Source organism: Mobula birostris, chromosome 9 (genome assembly GCF_030028105.1).
Source record: "Mobula birostris isolate sMobBir1 chromosome 9, sMobBir1.hap1, whole genome shotgun sequence".
NCBI classification, from domain to species: Eukaryota; Metazoa; Chordata; class Chondrichthyes; order Myliobatiformes; family Myliobatidae; genus Mobula; species Mobula birostris.
The window spans coordinates 143,001,822-143,019,458 of NC_092378.1; the positions used below are offsets into that span (position 1 = coordinate 143,001,822).

At 40.4% G+C, this 17,637-nt stretch overlaps 1 protein-coding gene across 1 annotated transcript in view; it reads left to right on the forward strand.

The window, feature by feature from the left end:
- cops3 (COP9 signalosome subunit 3) overlaps positions 1–17,637 on the forward strand; it is a 42,128-nt gene that overhangs the window by 8,226 nt on the left and 16,265 nt on the right. The window contains exons 2-7 of the mRNA XM_072269031.1: positions 5,968–6,097; positions 6,826–6,938; positions 7,036–7,085; positions 8,760–8,852; positions 12,982–13,161; positions 16,536–16,676. Of these exons, the coding sequence (XP_072125132.1) occupies positions 5,968–6,097; positions 6,826–6,938; positions 7,036–7,085; positions 8,760–8,852; positions 12,982–13,161; positions 16,536–16,676 (707 nt within the window). The remainder of the gene's footprint in view (positions 1–5,967; positions 6,098–6,825; positions 6,939–7,035; positions 7,086–8,759; positions 8,853–12,981; positions 13,162–16,535; positions 16,677–17,637) is intronic.

A 17,637-nucleotide genomic window follows, 5' to 3' on the forward strand; every position in this document is an offset into this window, starting at 1 on the left:
TTTGTTGAACAGCTGCATATCGGTTAACGCAAACAACAGAAATTCTGCAGATGCTGGAAATTCGAGCAACACACATAAAAGTTGCTGGTGAACGCAGCAGGCCAGGCAGCATCTCTAGGAAGAGGTACAGTCGAAGTTTCAGGCCGAGACCCTTCGTCAGGACTAACTGAAGGAAGAGTGAGTAAGGGATTTGAAAGTTGGAGGGGGAGGGGGAGATCCAAAATGATAGGAGAAGACAGGACGGGGAGGGATGGAGCCAAGAGCTGGACAGGTGATAGGCAAAAGGGATATGAGAGGATCATGGGACAGGAGGTCCGGGAAGAAAGACAAGGAGGCGGGGGGTGGACCCAGAGGATGGGCAAGGGGTATATTCAGAGGGACAGAGGGAAAAAAAGGAGAGTGAGAGAAAGAATGTGTGTATAAAAATAAGTAACAGATGGGGTACGAGGGGGAGGTGGGGCATTAGTGGAAGTTCAGGGCCCCAAACAGTCCTTCCAGGTGAGGCAACACTTCACCTGTGAGTCGGCTAGGGTGATATACTGCGTCCGGTGCTCCCGATGTGGCCTTTTATATATTGGCGAGACCCGACGCAGACTGGGAGACCGCTTTGCTGTACACCTACACTCTGTCCGCCAGAGAAAGCAGGATCTCCCAGTGGCCACACATTTTAATTCCACATCCCATTCCCATTCTGACATGTCTATCCACGGCCTCCTCTACTGTAAAGATGAAGCCACCCTCAGGTTGGAGGAACAACACCTTATATTCCGTCTGGGTAGCCTCCAACCTGATGCCATGAACATCGACTTCTCTAACTTCCGCTAATGCCCCACCTCCCCCTCGTACCCCATCTGTTACTTATTTTTATACACACATTCTTTCTCTCACTCTCCTTTTTCTCCCTCTGTCCCTCTGAATATACCCCTTGCCCATCCTCTGGGTCCCCCCCCCCGCCTCTTTGTCTTTCTTCCTGGACCTCCTGCCCCATAATCCTCTCGTATCCCTTTTGCCTATCACCTGTCCAGCTCTTGGCTCCATCCCTCCCCCTCCTGTCTTCTCCTATCATTTTGGATCTCCCCCTCCCCCTCCAACTTTCAAATCCCTTACTCACTCTTCCTTCAGTTAGTCCTGGCGAAGGGTCTCGGCCTGAAACGTCGACTGCACCTCTTCCTAGAGATGCTGCCTGGCCTGCTGCGTTCACCAGCAACTTTTATGTGTGTTGCTTGCATATCAGTTAACTTCCAGTTAAAGTTTTTGTTTGTTTTTTCCTTATCGTTTATCCGTGTTTAATAAATGTTTGGTTGTTTTTATATAACCTGTCTCGATTGATGTTCATTGTTGCCGGTTACGTAACAAGTAAATATAAATGCAACATGTCTGTCATTTCCTTGTTTTCATTTAAAATTTCACAGCCTTACTTTTCTCCAGAATTATCCTCTTTTACAAAGAGTTGCAAACATTATTTTTTTAATATATCTGTTACAAGTTTCCTTTCAAACTATTTTGTGGTGTTTACTGTCTGCTTTATAATCTGTTATTGTTCTTTGTATTTCTCAGTCACCAGGTACAGCACTGGTTTTTGTCCTGTCTTTAAAGTTGCTCTTATTTCCATACTAGTTTATGGGTGTTGCTTAGTGTCTGAGACTTGCCATTCAGTTTCTCTTTCACTTTGTTTAATTTTCTAAATTCTTTTAACTGATCTTCTGTCATTTGAGTGTTAACTTGGATCAGCTCCTATTTGCTTACCAAAGCAACAGGTGCTATCCCGCTGGCTTTTCACGCAATCCTGGGACATCTGGACAGCAAAGATACTATCTATCAGGATGCTCTTTATCATATATAGCTTGGCATTTACCACCATAATTCCCTTAAAACCAATCAGTAGACTCTAAGACCTGGGCCTCAATACCTCCTTGTACAATTGGATCCTGGACTTCCTCACTTGCAGACCCCAGCCAGTTCGGATTGGCAAAAAAAGTCTCCACAATCTTCATCAGCACAGTAGTACCGCTGGGATGTGTAGTTAGCCCCCTGGTCTACTTGCTTTACACCTATGACTGTGTGGCTAATTACAGCTGTAACACCATATACAAGTTTGCTGATTACATCACTGTTGTGGGCTGTATCAAAGCTGGTGATGAATCATCATACAGGAAAGAGATTGAAAACTTGGCTGAGTGGTATAATAACAACCTCTCATTCAATGTCAGTAAAATCAAGGAACTGATTGTAGACTTCAGGAGAGGGAAACCAGAGATTCATGAGCCAGTAATCATCGGAGGATCAGAGGTAGAGAGGGTCAGTAACTTTAAATTCCTGGATGTCACTATCTCAGAAGATCTGACCTGGACTCATCATATTATTGCGAAGAAAGCACGACAGCACCTCTACTTCCTCAGGAATCTCTGGAGGTTCAACATGTCGTCAAAAACCTTAGCAAATTTCTGTAGATTTGTGGTGGAAAGTGTGCTGTCTGGTTGCCTTATAGCCTGGTATGAGAACACCAATGCCTTTGAGTAGAAATTCCTACAAAAGATAATGTACATGGCCCAGTACATCACAGGTAAAACCCTCTCAACCATTGAGCGACGAGTCAGCATATAAAGAAGAGGTGCAGTGGCTAACGGACTGGTGCAGAGCCAACAACCTGTATCTGAATGTGAACAAAACAAAAGAGATGTTTGTTGACTTCAGGAGAGCACAGAGCGACTACTCTCCGCTGAACATCAATGGCTCCTCCATAGAGATCGTTAAGAGCACCAAATTTCTTGGTGTTCACCTGGCAGAGAATCTCACCTGGTCCCTCAACACCAGCTCCATAGCCAAGAAAGCCCAGCAGCGTCTCTACTTTCTGCGAAGGCTGAAAAAAGTCCATCTTCCATCCCCCATCCTCACTACATTCTACAGAGGATGTATCGAGAGTATCCTGAGGGGTTGCATTGTGGCCTGGTTTGGAAATTGCACTGTCTCGGATTGCAAGACCCTGCAGTGGATAGTGAGGTCAGCTGAAGGGATCATCGGGATCTCTCTTCCTGCCATTACGGACATTTACACCACATGCTGCATCCGCAAAGCTAACAGCATTGTGAAAGACCGGATGCACCCCTCATACAAACTCTTCTCCCTCCTGCCATCTGGCAAAAGGTACCGAAGCAGTCAGGCCCTCACGACCAGTCTGTGTAACAGGTTCTTCCCCCAAGCCATTAGACTCCTCAATTCCCAGAGTCTAGTCTGACACCTACCTACATACACACACACACACACACGCGAACGAGCGCTCGCGCTCTCTCTCTCTCTCTCTCTCTCTCTCTCTCTCTAGAACTCCACTCCCTTTGCAATTTTTGCTCATTTCTTTCTTAACTTCTGCTAAAACATTATTTACATTTACAGAACTCTGCTCTGCAACGCACCTCCCCCATTTCACGCACATCTGCTCTCACTCCATCCTCCCGCCACCCCACTAGGAATAGAGTTCCCCTGGTCCTCACACCCCACCAGCCTCCGGGTCCAACATATTATTCTCTGTAACTTCCACCACCTCCAACGGGATCCACCACTAAGCACATCTTTCCCTCCCCCCCCCGCTTTCCACAGGGATTGCTCCCTACGCGACTCCCTTGTCCATTCGTCCCCCCCATCCCTCCCCACTGATCTCCCTCCTGGCACTTATCCTTGTAAGCGGAACAAGTGCTACACGTGCCCTTACACTTCCTCCCTTACCACCATTCAGGGCCCCAGACAGTCCTTCCGAGCGAGGCAACACTTCACCTGTGAGTCGGCTGGGGTGATATACTGTGTCCGGTGCTCCTGATGTGGCCTTCTATATATTGGCGAGACCTGACGCAGACTGGGAGACCGCTTTGCTGAACATCTACGCTCTGTCCACCAGAGAAAGCAAAATCTCCCAGTGGCCACACATTTTAATTCCACATCCCATTCCCATTCTGATATGTCTATCCACGGCCTCCTCTACTGTAAAGATGAAGCCACCCTCAGGTTGGAGGAACAGCACCTTATATTCCGTCTGGGTAACCTCCAACCTGATGGCATGAACGTTGACTTCTCAAACTTCCGCTTATGCCCCACCTCCCCGTTGTACCCCATCTGTTACTTATTTTTATACACACATTCTTTCTCTCTCTCTCTCCTTTTTCTCCCTCTGACTATACCCCTTGCCCATCCTCTGGGTTTCCCCCCCCTCCCCCTTTTCCTTCTCCCTGGGCCTCCTGTCCCATGATCCTCTCATACCCCTTTTGCCAATCACCTGTCCAGCTCTTGGCTCCATCCCTCCCCCTCCTGTCTTCTATCATTTCGGATCTCCCCCTCCCCCTCCCACTTTCAAATCTCTTACTAGCTCTTCTTTCAGTTAGTCCTGACGAAGGGTCTCGGCCCGAAACGTCGACTGTACCTCTTCCTAGAGATGCTGCCTGGCCTACTGCGTTCACCAGCAACTTCGATGTGTGTTGCTTGAATTTCCAGCATCTGCAGATTTCCTCATGTTTACATTTACATCATTTATTATTATATTGTAATTTGTCCTTTACTGTGCCTATTGTCTTGTTTATTAATCATTGTACTGTTGTGTGCACTTCATGTAGTCCCGTGTAGGCCTGAAGTCTAATGTAGTTTTATGTTGTTTCACGTACTCTAGCGTAGTTTTGTGTTGTTTCATGTAGCACCATGGTCCTGGAGGATCGTTGTTTCGTTTTTACTGTGTACTGTACCAGCAGTTATGGTTGAAATGACAATAAAAGCGACTTGACTTGACTTTAGCACATCTACATGAAACATTGCCATAGAAAAGCAGCATCCATTTTCAACCATCCCCACCACCCAGACCATGCTCTTTTCTCACTGCTGCCATCAGGTAGAAGGCACAGGAGCCTCAGGACTTGTACCACCAAGTTCAAGAACAGTTATTACCCCTCAGGCATCAGGCTCTTGAACAAAAGGGAATAGCTATGCTCATTTAAGGACTCTTTTATATTGTTATTTCGTGCTTGTTATTTACTACTGTTTATTTATATCTGCATTTGCGTAGTTTGTTTACAGTTTTTAATGTTTGCAGTTTAAGTTGCTATTCTATAGATTTGCTAAAATTTGCTAATCTTTAGATTTGCTAAGTATGTCCATGGAAAAAGAATCTCAAGGTTGTATGTAGTGACATGTATGTACTCTGATAATAAATTTTACTTTGATCTTTGAACGTAACTGTTTTGCCCAGTTTATGGTCAACAGACTGTGTGTCATTGGAATCTTCCATAAATTGTGAATTTTAGTCACAATTTTATTTTTTTCCTTTAGAAAATTGCAATGAACTCAATTTTACTGTTAAATATTCCTACAATTCCATTCTGTTTAAGTGTAGATCAAATTGGAGAAAGCATAGCCTTTTTGAATTGCCGATATCAATAGGAGAGAAAATAATGTGCTAATCTTTAGAAGTTCTCCAAGGCACAACAGTGTAACAGGCTGTTATAAATTAAGCTGTAGACAGCTTAGTGTTACAGTGCAAAAGCTTACTGTGACTTTCATATTAAATGCATTTTATACTCATTAGAAAATGTATAAAATAATTAGCCAGTGCTGTTTGAAAAATGTCATTAAGGAATAATATAGTGCATAGATTAAAAAAAAATGAATTGAAATGGATAGCTTCTACGGGCTTTTAAATAACATTTAAGACATTGAGGGGCATTGTGGTGGCTTAATTAGGCAATAAATTGCTTTGTGTTGAAATCATTTCTTTTCATACAGCAGTATTCATAGTTATCATAGCTTTAGTATAACTTAGAGATTGTTTGACTGCAGACAATTTAAGTACCAGGGAGGGTAAACAGTTAGGCAGAATACCAGCTTATCTTTGTCTTTTGAAGTGTGTATGCTTGGAAGTTGTGATGCTATGAGGATGCATGTAAGATTTGACCTATTAGATGTAATGTGTGAATTAAATTTGTTTCCATTTAGGACAGATGACTCAGCTCTGTGACCTCATTAACAAGAGTGGAGAGCTGCTGGCTAAAAATCTCTCTCACTTGGATACAGTGCTAGGTGCATTGGATGTACAGGAACATTCTCTGGGAGTCTTGGCAGTATTGTAAGTTTCAAATGACTGTTTTTGTATAAATTGAGCATAATTGTTTTTATGTAATTAAACTTCGATCCTTGTTCTGGCACCAAAGTGAATTGTTAAGTCTTGGGGGCATTTCGCTACATTAAGGTTCCTAGGCACAGTCATTCTGCTTGCCCATTCAAGTAAGTAATATCTTCATATTGGCTTCTTAGCTGTGTAGTAGGGAATTAGCAGAAGAGGAGATAGTGGCACAGAGGATAATTCTGATGCTGCATAACTCCAGCAACCCAGTTTAATTCTAACCTCGGGTTGGAGAATCATGATATGGTGTTGGGTGGGGGTTTCATGTGCAGGTGAGAAAGAATGGGCAAGTTAAAGGAAATAAGACCATAAGATATAGGAGCAGAATTAGGCCATTTGGCTCATCAATTGTGCTTAGCCATTTCATCATGACTGATAACCAATTTTTCTCTCAGCCTCAACTTCTCCCTGTATCCCTTCATGCCCTGACCAAACCTCTGCCTTAAATATACATAAAGACTTGACCACCACAGCTGCCTGTGACAAAGAATTCCACAGATCCACCACTCTCCAGCTAAAAAAATTCCTCCTCGTCTCCGTTCTAAAAGGATGCCCCTTTTGTAAATGCTCGTATTTCATAGTTCTAAGTAAAATTTGGTTGATTTGATATGCCTCCAATAAAAATCAAATGATGTTTCTTATTACAATTTAAAATTTTTTTTGTTCTGCAGGTATGTGAAATTTTCTATGCCCAGTATCCCAGATTTTGAAACATTATTCTCCCAAGTTCAGCTTTTCATTAGCACTTGTAATGGTGAACATATCAGATATGCAACAGACACCTGTAAGTATCTCTATATTCACATCTACAGTGAATGTTTGCTAAGTAAATGGATGCAACTTTTAACACAGCTCATGCATTTTATTTTTTTCTTTTCTAGTTGCAGGTCTTTGTCATCAGTTGACAAATGCTTTAGTAGAAAGAAAACAGGTATTTTTCTAATATTTAATGTTTAAAATTTGTCTCTGGCCTCAAATCAAGTTATGTAGAAATGATTGAAATATTTTTCTTAGATACTTGGTCTGCTTCGTGTTTGACTTTTATCTCTCTATATGGTTGGAGATTTGCAAACGTTTGTTGTATTTTTGAAGTTGGTTGAAAAGAGCATTGGTAGAGGAATGGTGTACACTAACTAAGTTTCACAATGGAACTTGATGGCAATGGGGGGGAACTGAGAATTGGCAGCAAAAGTTTAAAAGTAATTTCCAGCCAATTCAGGTATTTTGGGCCAAACTATTTTAAAAAAATGTGCTCTGAAGAAAGAGTGGAAAATGGAAATAATTACACTGGATCCCTCTTTTAGAATTTGGAGCAAAAGATAAACTGTTGGAAAAATCTCAGCAGGTCAAGCAGCATCTGCAGAGGCACAGAAATGATCAACTAAGAACCTGTGCAGACTGGCTTCTCTGCTCTATGATTCTATTATATAAAGCTTTAGTTTATTTCCCAAGATTTGATGGGTTTGACTGTAGTGGATAAATTATGTTAAGTTTTTTTTCAAAATGTCTTTGAAAAAAATATGTATTTATTTTATCTCAGTCCCAGAACTGAGTAGAAGTTTTTTTTTAATGGACGCAGATAATTTTTCTGCTTGATGAATTTCAGTGATTTGAGCCATGGGGAATGACTTCTGCCATGTCCATAAATCAGAATGTACAATCTCCATGCACATTAATGTGCCTTCCCTCCCCCAAAGGAATATCATGTAAATGAACCATTTGCAATGCATCTTTCTCATGGAGATTTTCCATAGAAAATTGCATCATGATTCCATTTTTGGATTCTTCCACTTGGATGCCAAGAGCCTAAGTGAAATGAAATATGCATTTATTTGTATTGTATAAAAACAAATAATTTTGGAGTACAGAATGAATAAATACAGCTCATTTGGCTGAACCCCAATTCCCCAGGCATTCAATTGTGATGTAAAGGGCTTATTGTTTTAGATTGTCAAATTTTCTCCTAACATTGATTTTGTTTCTCAATGGCTTACATGGTGAATAAAGTGGGTTATTCATACAAAATGTCACATGAAATTCAAATTTGTGTTGTACAGTATGTAGTAAATGAAATAACATTTTGTAGATTTAAAAACGTTGATTCTTGGCCAGTTTTTCACTCTTCTCTTTGTTGAATGTAGTTCCACTGGTACTTTTTCTCTTGTTATCTTCAAAGTTTAAAGTAAATTTATTGTCAATGTACGCATATGTCACCATATACAGCACTGAGATTCATTTTCTTGTAAGCATACTCAATAAATCTATAGAATAATAACCATAACAGAATCAGTGAAGGACTGCATCAACTTAGGCGTTCAACCAGTATGCAAAAGACAACATAGTGTGTCAATCCAAATACAAAAAGAAATAAGCAATAAATACCTAGAACATGAATCCAGTTTGGTTCTATGTGTCAGTGGGTTGGTGTCCTTGAGCATTTTTGCCAAGGCAAACACATCAAGGCAAATGTCCACATGCACATTGGGTTGAAGTATCAGCAATGGGAACATGGTTGCATAACTGATGGTATTAGTGGGAAGTTATGTCTTTAAGTAATGACATCGGATGAGTCGATACTTGGTAACAAATAATGTTTTTTTTAAAGCCATTGCGGGGCATTAGCATTCTGAAACAGGCCATAGACAAGATGCAAATGAATACTAACCAGCTTACCTCAGTTCATGCTGATCTCTGCCAGGTAAGGTGACTACTTTGTTCATTTTCTAATGTCAAATATTCTTTGTTTTAGGTTTAAAAATGTGCCAAGAAATTCAATCATATCGCATGTAATTTTAGTGTTATACAATTGAAGTGAAGATTCTTTAGACAACACCTTCCAAACCCACCATCACCTTGAAACCCAAGGGTAGCAAAAGCACTGGAACACCATCGCATGGAAGTTGCCCTTCAAACCATACATCATTATCACCTTTCCTTCACTATTGCTGGAATTCCCTTCTCGGAAGAATCAGAATCAGGTTTATTATCACTGGCATGTGTTGTGAAATTTGTTAACTTAGCGGCAGCAGTTCAATGCAATACATAATATAGAAGGAAAAAAAAATAAATTACAGTATATGTATATTGAATTGATTAAAAATCATGCAAAAACAGAAATAATGGATGTTAAAGTGAGGTAGTGTTCATGGGTTCAATGACCATTTAGGAATTGGATGACAGAGGGAAGAAGCTGTTCCTGAATTGCTTAGTGTGTGCCATCAGGCTTCTGTACCTCCTACCTGATGGTAAAAGAGAAAGGGGCATGCTCTGGGTGCTGGGGGTTCTTAATGACGCTGCCTTTCTGAGACACCGCTCCTTGAAGATGTCTTGGTACTTTGTAGGCTAGTACCCAAGATGGAGCCAACTAAATTTACGACCCTCTGCAGCTTCTTTCAGTCCTGTGCAGTAGACCTCCCATACCGGACAGTGACGCAGCCTGTCAGAATGCTCTCCACGGTACATCTATAGAAGTTTTTGAGTGTATTTGTTGACATACCAAATCCCTTCAAACTCCCAATGAAGCATAGTTGCTGTCTTGTCTTCTCTATAGCTGCATCGATTTGTTGGGACCAGGTTAGATCCTCAGAGGTCTTGGCACCCAGGTACTTGAAACTGCTCACTCTCTTCACTTCTGATCCCTCTATGAGTATTGCTGTATGTTCCTTCGTTTTATCCTTCCTGAAGTCCACAATCAGCTCTTTCATCTTAACTGACGTTGAGTGCCAGATTGTTGCTGTGACACCACTCCACTGGTTGGCATATCTTGCTTTTGTACACCCTCTCGTCTCCATCTGAGATTCTACCAACAATGTTTGTATCATCAGCAAATTTATAGTTGGTATTTGAGCGATGCCTAGCCATACATTCATGGGTATGGAGAGAGTAGAGCAGTGGGTTAAGCACACGCCCCTGAGGTGCACCACTGTTGATCATCGGTGAGGAGGAGATATTATCACCAATCCACACAGATTGTGGTCTTCTGGTTAGGAAGTCGAGGATCCAAATGCAGAGGGAGGTACAAAGACCCAGGTTCTGTAACTTATCAATCAGGGTGGTGGGAATGATGGTGTTAAATGCTGAGCTATAGTTGATGAACAACATCCTGACGTAGGTGTTTGTGTTGTCCAGGTGGTCTAAGGCTGTGCGAAGAGCTATTGAGATTGCATCTGCCATTGACCTATTGTGGCGATAGGCAAACTGCAGTGGGTCCAGGTCCTTGCTGAGGCAGGAGTTCAGTCTAGTCATGAACATCCTCTCAAAGCATTTCATCACTGTAGATGTGAGTGCTACTGGGCGATAGTCATTAAGGTAGCTCATGTCCTCCTTAGCAGCATTTTGGGTATACCCACACCTCAAGGACTGCAGTGGTTCAAGAAGGCAGTTCACCAGCACCTTCTCAAGGGCAACTAATGATCAGCAATTAAGTGTTTACTCAGCCTGTGAAACCCACATCCCTTGAATGAATTTTAATAAAACATGATAATGACAACTTGGGAGTCATTTTGTATCGCACAACTGAGCTGTTCCTGTTGTGTGTCACTCTTGTGACCCCAAAGTGATTCTTGCTTTTAGTTTGCATGAGATGATGTCACAAGTATTTGATTGACCTTAATGGATCATTTATTTCTGAATACATTCTTTACAATTGCAATTAATATGTAATGCAACCAAACAAGTCTATAGGGTTTTATAAAAGGTTTTATGTAGAGTATTTAATGACGATAGAGATAGAGTGGAATCTATGGATATAGTGTATTTGGATTTCCAGAAAACATTTAGCATGGTCCTGCAATAAATGCTTCAGTATTAGATAAAAGCTTGTAGTGTTGGGGGAATGATGATGTACACTGAAGACAAAATTGGAATAAATACTTTCTTTTCAGGCTAGAAGGATGTAAGTCATGAAATGATCTGGTAACAATTTTAACCCTCAGTTATTTCTATCTATATTAATGATTTGGAAGATGTGCAGAGTGTATGCTATCCAATTTTGCTAATGTTTCGGGGGGAGCTGGCTGCATTGAGGATGTTTGTGGTAAGATGTAGCAGGGTTGAGTGAGTGGGGAAAAAATTGGTAAATGGAACTAAATAGTCAGGAGAGTTTGCGAATGAGTTAAGCACAGAGAGATCAATGTTGTTCAGGTGCAAGAATCATGACAAGTTAGCAGGGAAATTCAGTGATTACATGGTAAAGCATATGGAATATTGATCTGTATTGGAGTTTAGAAAATTAGAGTACTGTTACAAATGTACCAGGTGTTGGTGTTCTACAAGAAAACATACAATGGATTCCAGTTAATTGGGCCAGCTGCTTATTTGCGACAACTCTTAAAGAACAAAAACTAATTGAGAAAATAGCTGGGATACCCTTCATTTATGCTATTTAATTGGAACAGGAAATGTTGCCAAACAGTTTCTAACTAGCATCAGCCACATGCACATGTGCTTAGAGCGAACAGCTTTTAAATAGCGTAAGTTGTGTGTGCTTGTGTTACGTAATCCAGTTGGACTGACGGATGTCAATTCAAATGCAGTGATTTTTGATAATTTTGTTTGTTATTTTGAGTTTTTAAAAATATTTCAGACTCTTGCCAAGATGACTGGAAAAGATTTGACACTAGCCAGAAAAAAATTACCCTACCTGCAGTGTACACTGGATTAATTCCTCTGTCAACAAATACTAGGAACTAATACACTGTTTTATAGCATTGTAGTAGTATTTGTAGTGTTCTAATTTGTTCTGTTTTTCAGATAAATACATAATTTGTTCCTCAGTTAAATGGTGTTTTTTTTATAGCATTTTCCTTCAACCTAGCTGTTCCCTACCTGGAGGTGGATATGATTGATATTTGTGAAGAAAATGGAGCTTTTGACGCAAACTATTTCCATGAACCAGCTAACTGGGACAGCCGCTTAATTGGGGCCAAATGTACTGGTCCCGATGAATCACAATTAACTGGAATCCACTGTACTAACATCAGTAACAGTTCAAAAGATATTGATTAATTCCTAGTTTGAGACTATTTTCCTTTAGGAATGATTAAAGTATTTAGAATGAAAGGGTGATCTTTTAAGATTCCAAGTGGGTATAGCAAGGTAAATCTTGAGATGTTCTAACTAGTGGGATGGTCATAGGATTGGAGAGCATAGAAACGGGCCCTTCAGGCCACTGTTTCCCTGTTGTCCATCATGCCTATCTACTAATCCCACTTGCCTATATTAATTCCATATCCCTTTATCCTTCACTTGTTCACTTGCCTGTCCAAATGCCTCTTAAATGTTGTTACTATCCCTGTCTCCACCATCTCCTCTGGCAGCAACTACACTTCGTGCAGAAAATGCTACCCTATAGGTCCCGCTTTAAATCACCCCCTTGCACCTTAAGCCTACTCCCCTTGTTTTAAATGATTCCTTATCAATTTCTGTATCTTGTTTCATTTAGCAATGGTGAAAATTTTACTTAATATCACAGCGTTCCTCTTCCACATAAATAGTAAACCTAGGTGCACTTCATGGATATAAGCACACGATACTTGATCAGTAGAGAATTTCATACAATCTTGTTATTTCTTTCCAAATAGGCAATCTTAATTTATCTACTGAAGAAGTCTACTTTTCAGAATTCTTTTTATGCTTTCAAGTTTAATTAATTTATATAGCCTTTTAGTTCAACAAACAAAATCTGCTGTTTAACTTGTATCTGTAATTTAATAAATGAGATTTGGCTTTTGCATTGATGTTGCTTACGTAGATGAGGTTCTTGGTTCTAAAGTTGAGTAAAAGAGTTTTAAAAAAAATGAAGTTGGTTTTTCTCTTTCTATTTATAGCTTTGCCTCCTAGCGAAATGCTTCAACCCTGCTGTTCCCTACCTGGAAGTGGATATGACTGATATTTGCAAAGAAAATGGAGCTTACGATGCAAAGCACTTTTTATGTTATTACTATTATGGTGGTATGATCTATACAGGACTCAAGAACTTTGAGCGGGCCCTATATTTCTATGAACAGGTAAAAATTGATATAAAGTTGTCTGATTGCTTCAAAAAAGACATCTAAAAAGAACAAAGCTGAAAAATTACTGATAGGATGCATCATATTACAATTATTGTAAAACTGCTATGCAACAATTCTGTTATAGTTACAATGATTGATGGCTAGATAGTGGGTAGATAGTCCTTCTGCTGGTTAAGAGGAGCTTCTTTATTCTCCAAACAAATAGACTTGAGGTTCTCAGTGCCTCTCTGAATATTGCTGCTCCACTTGGGGGAGAAGGCATAGGCCAATATTCCTGTGAGTTTACTAGGAATGTTATGCTTTTCTTTAAAAAAAAGAATTCGAGTGCCATGGTAGCATAGTGGTTAGCACGGCACTATTACAGCATGGTGTTGGAGTTTGAAGTTCAATTTCAGCATCACCTGTAAGGAGTTTGTACGTCCTCCCCGTGACTTACTGATTAGTAGGTTAATTTGTCATTGTAAATTGTCCTGTGATTAGGCTAGTGTTAAATAAGTGGATGGCTGTGCCACGTGACTCATTGGGCCGCAGGGACCAGTTCTGCGTTGTGTCTCTAAGTAAATAAAATAAAATAAAATATCCATGAAATACTATTTTTGTCCTCCCAGAGATTGCTTATTCCTTTCTATTGATCTTGCCTGACCTGCTGAGTTCCTTCAGCATTTTGTATCTATTACTCTGGATTTCCAGCGTCTTTCATGTCTGTAATGTGGGGTCTATTCTCTCATGCCCTTTAGTGAGGGTAGCTAGGATTGTTTGCTGCTCAGCCTCTGAGTGTGGGCATTCATAAGTACTGTCTTTTTACTGTAACTGGATAACTGGTTGGGCTAATCTTGGTTCTGGCATAGATGTAGTTGAACAATTTCCCATTCGTCATGTACAGTGGCATGCAAAAGTTTGGCACTCCTGGTCAAAATTTCTGTTACTGTGAATAGCTAAGCGAGTAAAAGATGACCTGATTTCCAAAAGGCATAAGTTAAAGATGACACATTTCTTTAATACTTTAAGCAAGATTACTTTTTTTATTTCCATCTTTTACAGTTTCAAAATAACAAAAAAAGGAAAAGGGCTGGAAGCAAAAGTTTGGGCACCCTGCATGGTCGGTACTTAGTAACACCCCCTTTGGCAAGTGTGGTGTTCTTGTGCAGTGTGTTGAAACTCTGACTAAACACCAAGTTAAACCGGAGCCAATGAAGACAGAGTCATAGGTTAACTATTTACTGTTCACTCTTCCACATTAACATCGTATGGTGAAAGCTGTTGATAAAAAAATACAAACATATACAGCGTCTGTTTCATTCTTGAGACCATGCACGCTCTTTTTTAGCGAGTGTCTTCAGCTGCCCAGAGTAGGGAGGGAGGGGGTGGCATCAAACCCCCGCCGGGCTCGAGCTGACCCTGCGTTTGAAATTGAAAAGCCACCACCCGCGTCGCTTCCTTTAACAGAATTCGCGTTAATATTTTTACTTCAAATACTTCATATGAACTTACAGCGTTGCTTCCATAATGTTTCTTTATGGGTAGATATGGAGCTCTTCACATTCATGCTGCACGCACAGCCCCACCTTTTCATCTTCTCCGAACCAGAAAGTTACCCCCAAAGCGCGGAGAAACCGGAGGTGATGTCATCACATGCCATGATATACCATAGACAATGAATTTTATCTTTAACTAGAAAATAGTTACAAACAAATTGTTTAAAGCAGAAATTTAACAAAGTCAAATAAATGCCTTAAGGGCAACACAGCAAGTATCACAGCTTGTAAACACTTTCTGTAGCCAGCTAAGAGTCTTTCAATTCTTGTTTGAGGGATTTTCACCCATTCTTCCTTGCAAAAGGCTTCAAGTTCTGTGAGATTCTTGGGCCGCCTTGCATGCACTGCTCTTTTGAAGTCTATCCACAGATTTTCAATGATGCTTAGGCCGGGGAACTGTGAGGGCCATGGCAAAACCTTCAGCTTGCACCTCTTGAGGTAGTCCATTGTGGATTTTGAGGTGTGTTTAGGATCATTATCCTGTTGTAGAAGACATCCTCTTTTCATCTTCAGCTTTTTTACAGACGGTGTGATGTTTGCTTCCAGAATTTGCTGGTATTTAATTGAACTCATTCTTCCCACTACCAGTGAAATGTTCCCCGTGCCACTGGCTGCAACACAAGCCCAAAACATAATTGATCCACCCCCGTGCTTAACAGTTGGAGAGCTGTTCTTTTCATGAAATTCTGCACCTTTTTTTCTCCAAACATACCTTTGCTCATTGTAGCCAAAAAGTTGTATTTTAACTTCATCAGTCCACAGGACTTGTTTCCAAAATGTATCAGTCTTGTTTAGATGTTCCTTTGCAAACTTCTGATGCTGAATTTTGTGGTGAGGATGCAGAAAAGGTTCCCTTCTCATGACTCTTCCATGAAGGTCATATTTGTGCAGGTGTCACTGAACAGTAGAACAGTGCACCACCACTCCAGAGTCTGCTAAGTCTTCCTGAAGGTCTTTTGCAGTCATACGGGGTTTTGATTTGCCTTTCTAGCAATCCTACGAGCAGTTCTCTCGGAAAGTTTCTTGGTCTTCCAGACCTCAACTTGACCTCCACCGTTCCTGTTAACTGCCATTTCTTAATTACATTACGAACTGAGGAAACGGCTACCTGAAAACGCTTTGCTATCTTCTTATAGTCTTCTAGGGCATCATTTATTTTAATTTTCAGAGTGCTAGGCAGCTGCTTAGAGGAGCCCATGGCTGCTGATTGCTGGGACAAGGTTTGAGGAGTCAGGGTATTTATAAAGCTCTGAAATTTGCATCACCTGGCCTTTCCTAACAATGACTTTGAACAAGCCATAGCCCTAACAAGCTAATTAAGGTCAGAGACCTTATTAAAAGTTACCTGTGAGCTCAAATCTCTTGGGGTGCCCAAACTTTTGCATGGTGCTCCTTTTTTTTCTCTCTAAAATTGTACAAAACGAAAATAATACACTAATTTTGCTTAAAATGTTGAAAAGAATGTTTCATCTTTAACTTTATGACTTTTGGAGATCAGTTCATCTTCTACTCACTTAACTATTCACAGTAACAGAAATTTTGACTGGGGTGCCCAAACTTCTGCATCCCACTGTAGGTAAGTTTTACCTCTGTAGGAAGCAGGGGTAAGTGAGGTGAAACATTATGTCAAGGATGATTGAAAAGAAAACTGCTGTAATGGTTTGTCCTTACTGAAAGACTGGGACTAGCATTGAAGACAGCAGGGGAAGGCTGTCTTTGACTATATTAATGTGCTTCATTGTTAATTCCAGTTCATGGCTTGACCTACATGTAAATGTGAAATTAAATTGTTGAAGTACTCGTTAACAAATGGAAGCTCTTTCTCCCCTTCAGGCTATAACGACTCCTGCCATGGCAGTCAGTCACATTATGTTGGAATCTTACAAAAAGTATATACTTGTCTCCTTGATTCTGCATGGAAAGGTTCAGCAATTGCCTAAGTACACATCACAGATAGTGGGAAGATTCATTAAGGTGAGAACACATTTTTTGGAGGAACCTAACTTTGACTAATGGTTACCAGGAGAATATTTATTTTAGTAGCAGGATCTCTTGACAATACATCACATATTTTAGATATTACCTGCTAACTTCTTTCATCCTGGGTGTTTGCAGGTAAATATTGATTTACAATTTACAATTCATTTAAATTGTTTATTTAAAATGAAAAAATGAAGATTTGTTTGATGTATGCTACTTAGTTTCAGTTGGTTATTGAAATCCAACAAAACCAATTCATGCTCTAAGTCAGAACCTTTCAAATGTTTTATAAAAGATTAAGATTAGGAAGTTAGGAATAACATTTAGGGTGATTTGATGTAGATGCAGATCTACATGGTACATGGGAGCTGAATCAAACTCTGCATTTTTTTTAATGCAGTTAATTGTCTTTACTGTTCCTGTACCACTTAACCGAACAGTCAGGATGGTTAAGTCCACAGCTGCCTTCTCCCTTTTCATTGTTGTACTTTGAGGAGCCTATTGAAACACTCATCACCTCCAGCTGAACAGGGGTTAATCCCAAAAGCGACTTGCTTTTCCTTTATGCATTTTGCTCTTAACACCCGTCTTCCAAGCTAGTTGCTGGGCACTTCAGATGCCCCACCTAATCCACCTTTAATATCAAGAGAGGAGTCTCAGGAATTCAACCTTAGTCAGTCCTGCCAATGTCAAGAAATTGTAAAGTATAGGTGTTGAACTGTGCTTTCAAAATTATTTGAAATCCCAATTTCTAAATTTTGAGGTAACATCCAAGACATTGACCATTATATTGCACATTGAATACATGTGGCCAAGGAATTTAACAGCTTCTCCAATTAATTCATCATCATCAGGTGCCGTGCCCAGTTTGAGCTTTGACTGCCATGGCCCACACACTCCTGTTTCGGGTCAAGTGGATCAATTCATTGGTGTTCATTTCCAGTTCTTTGGCTGC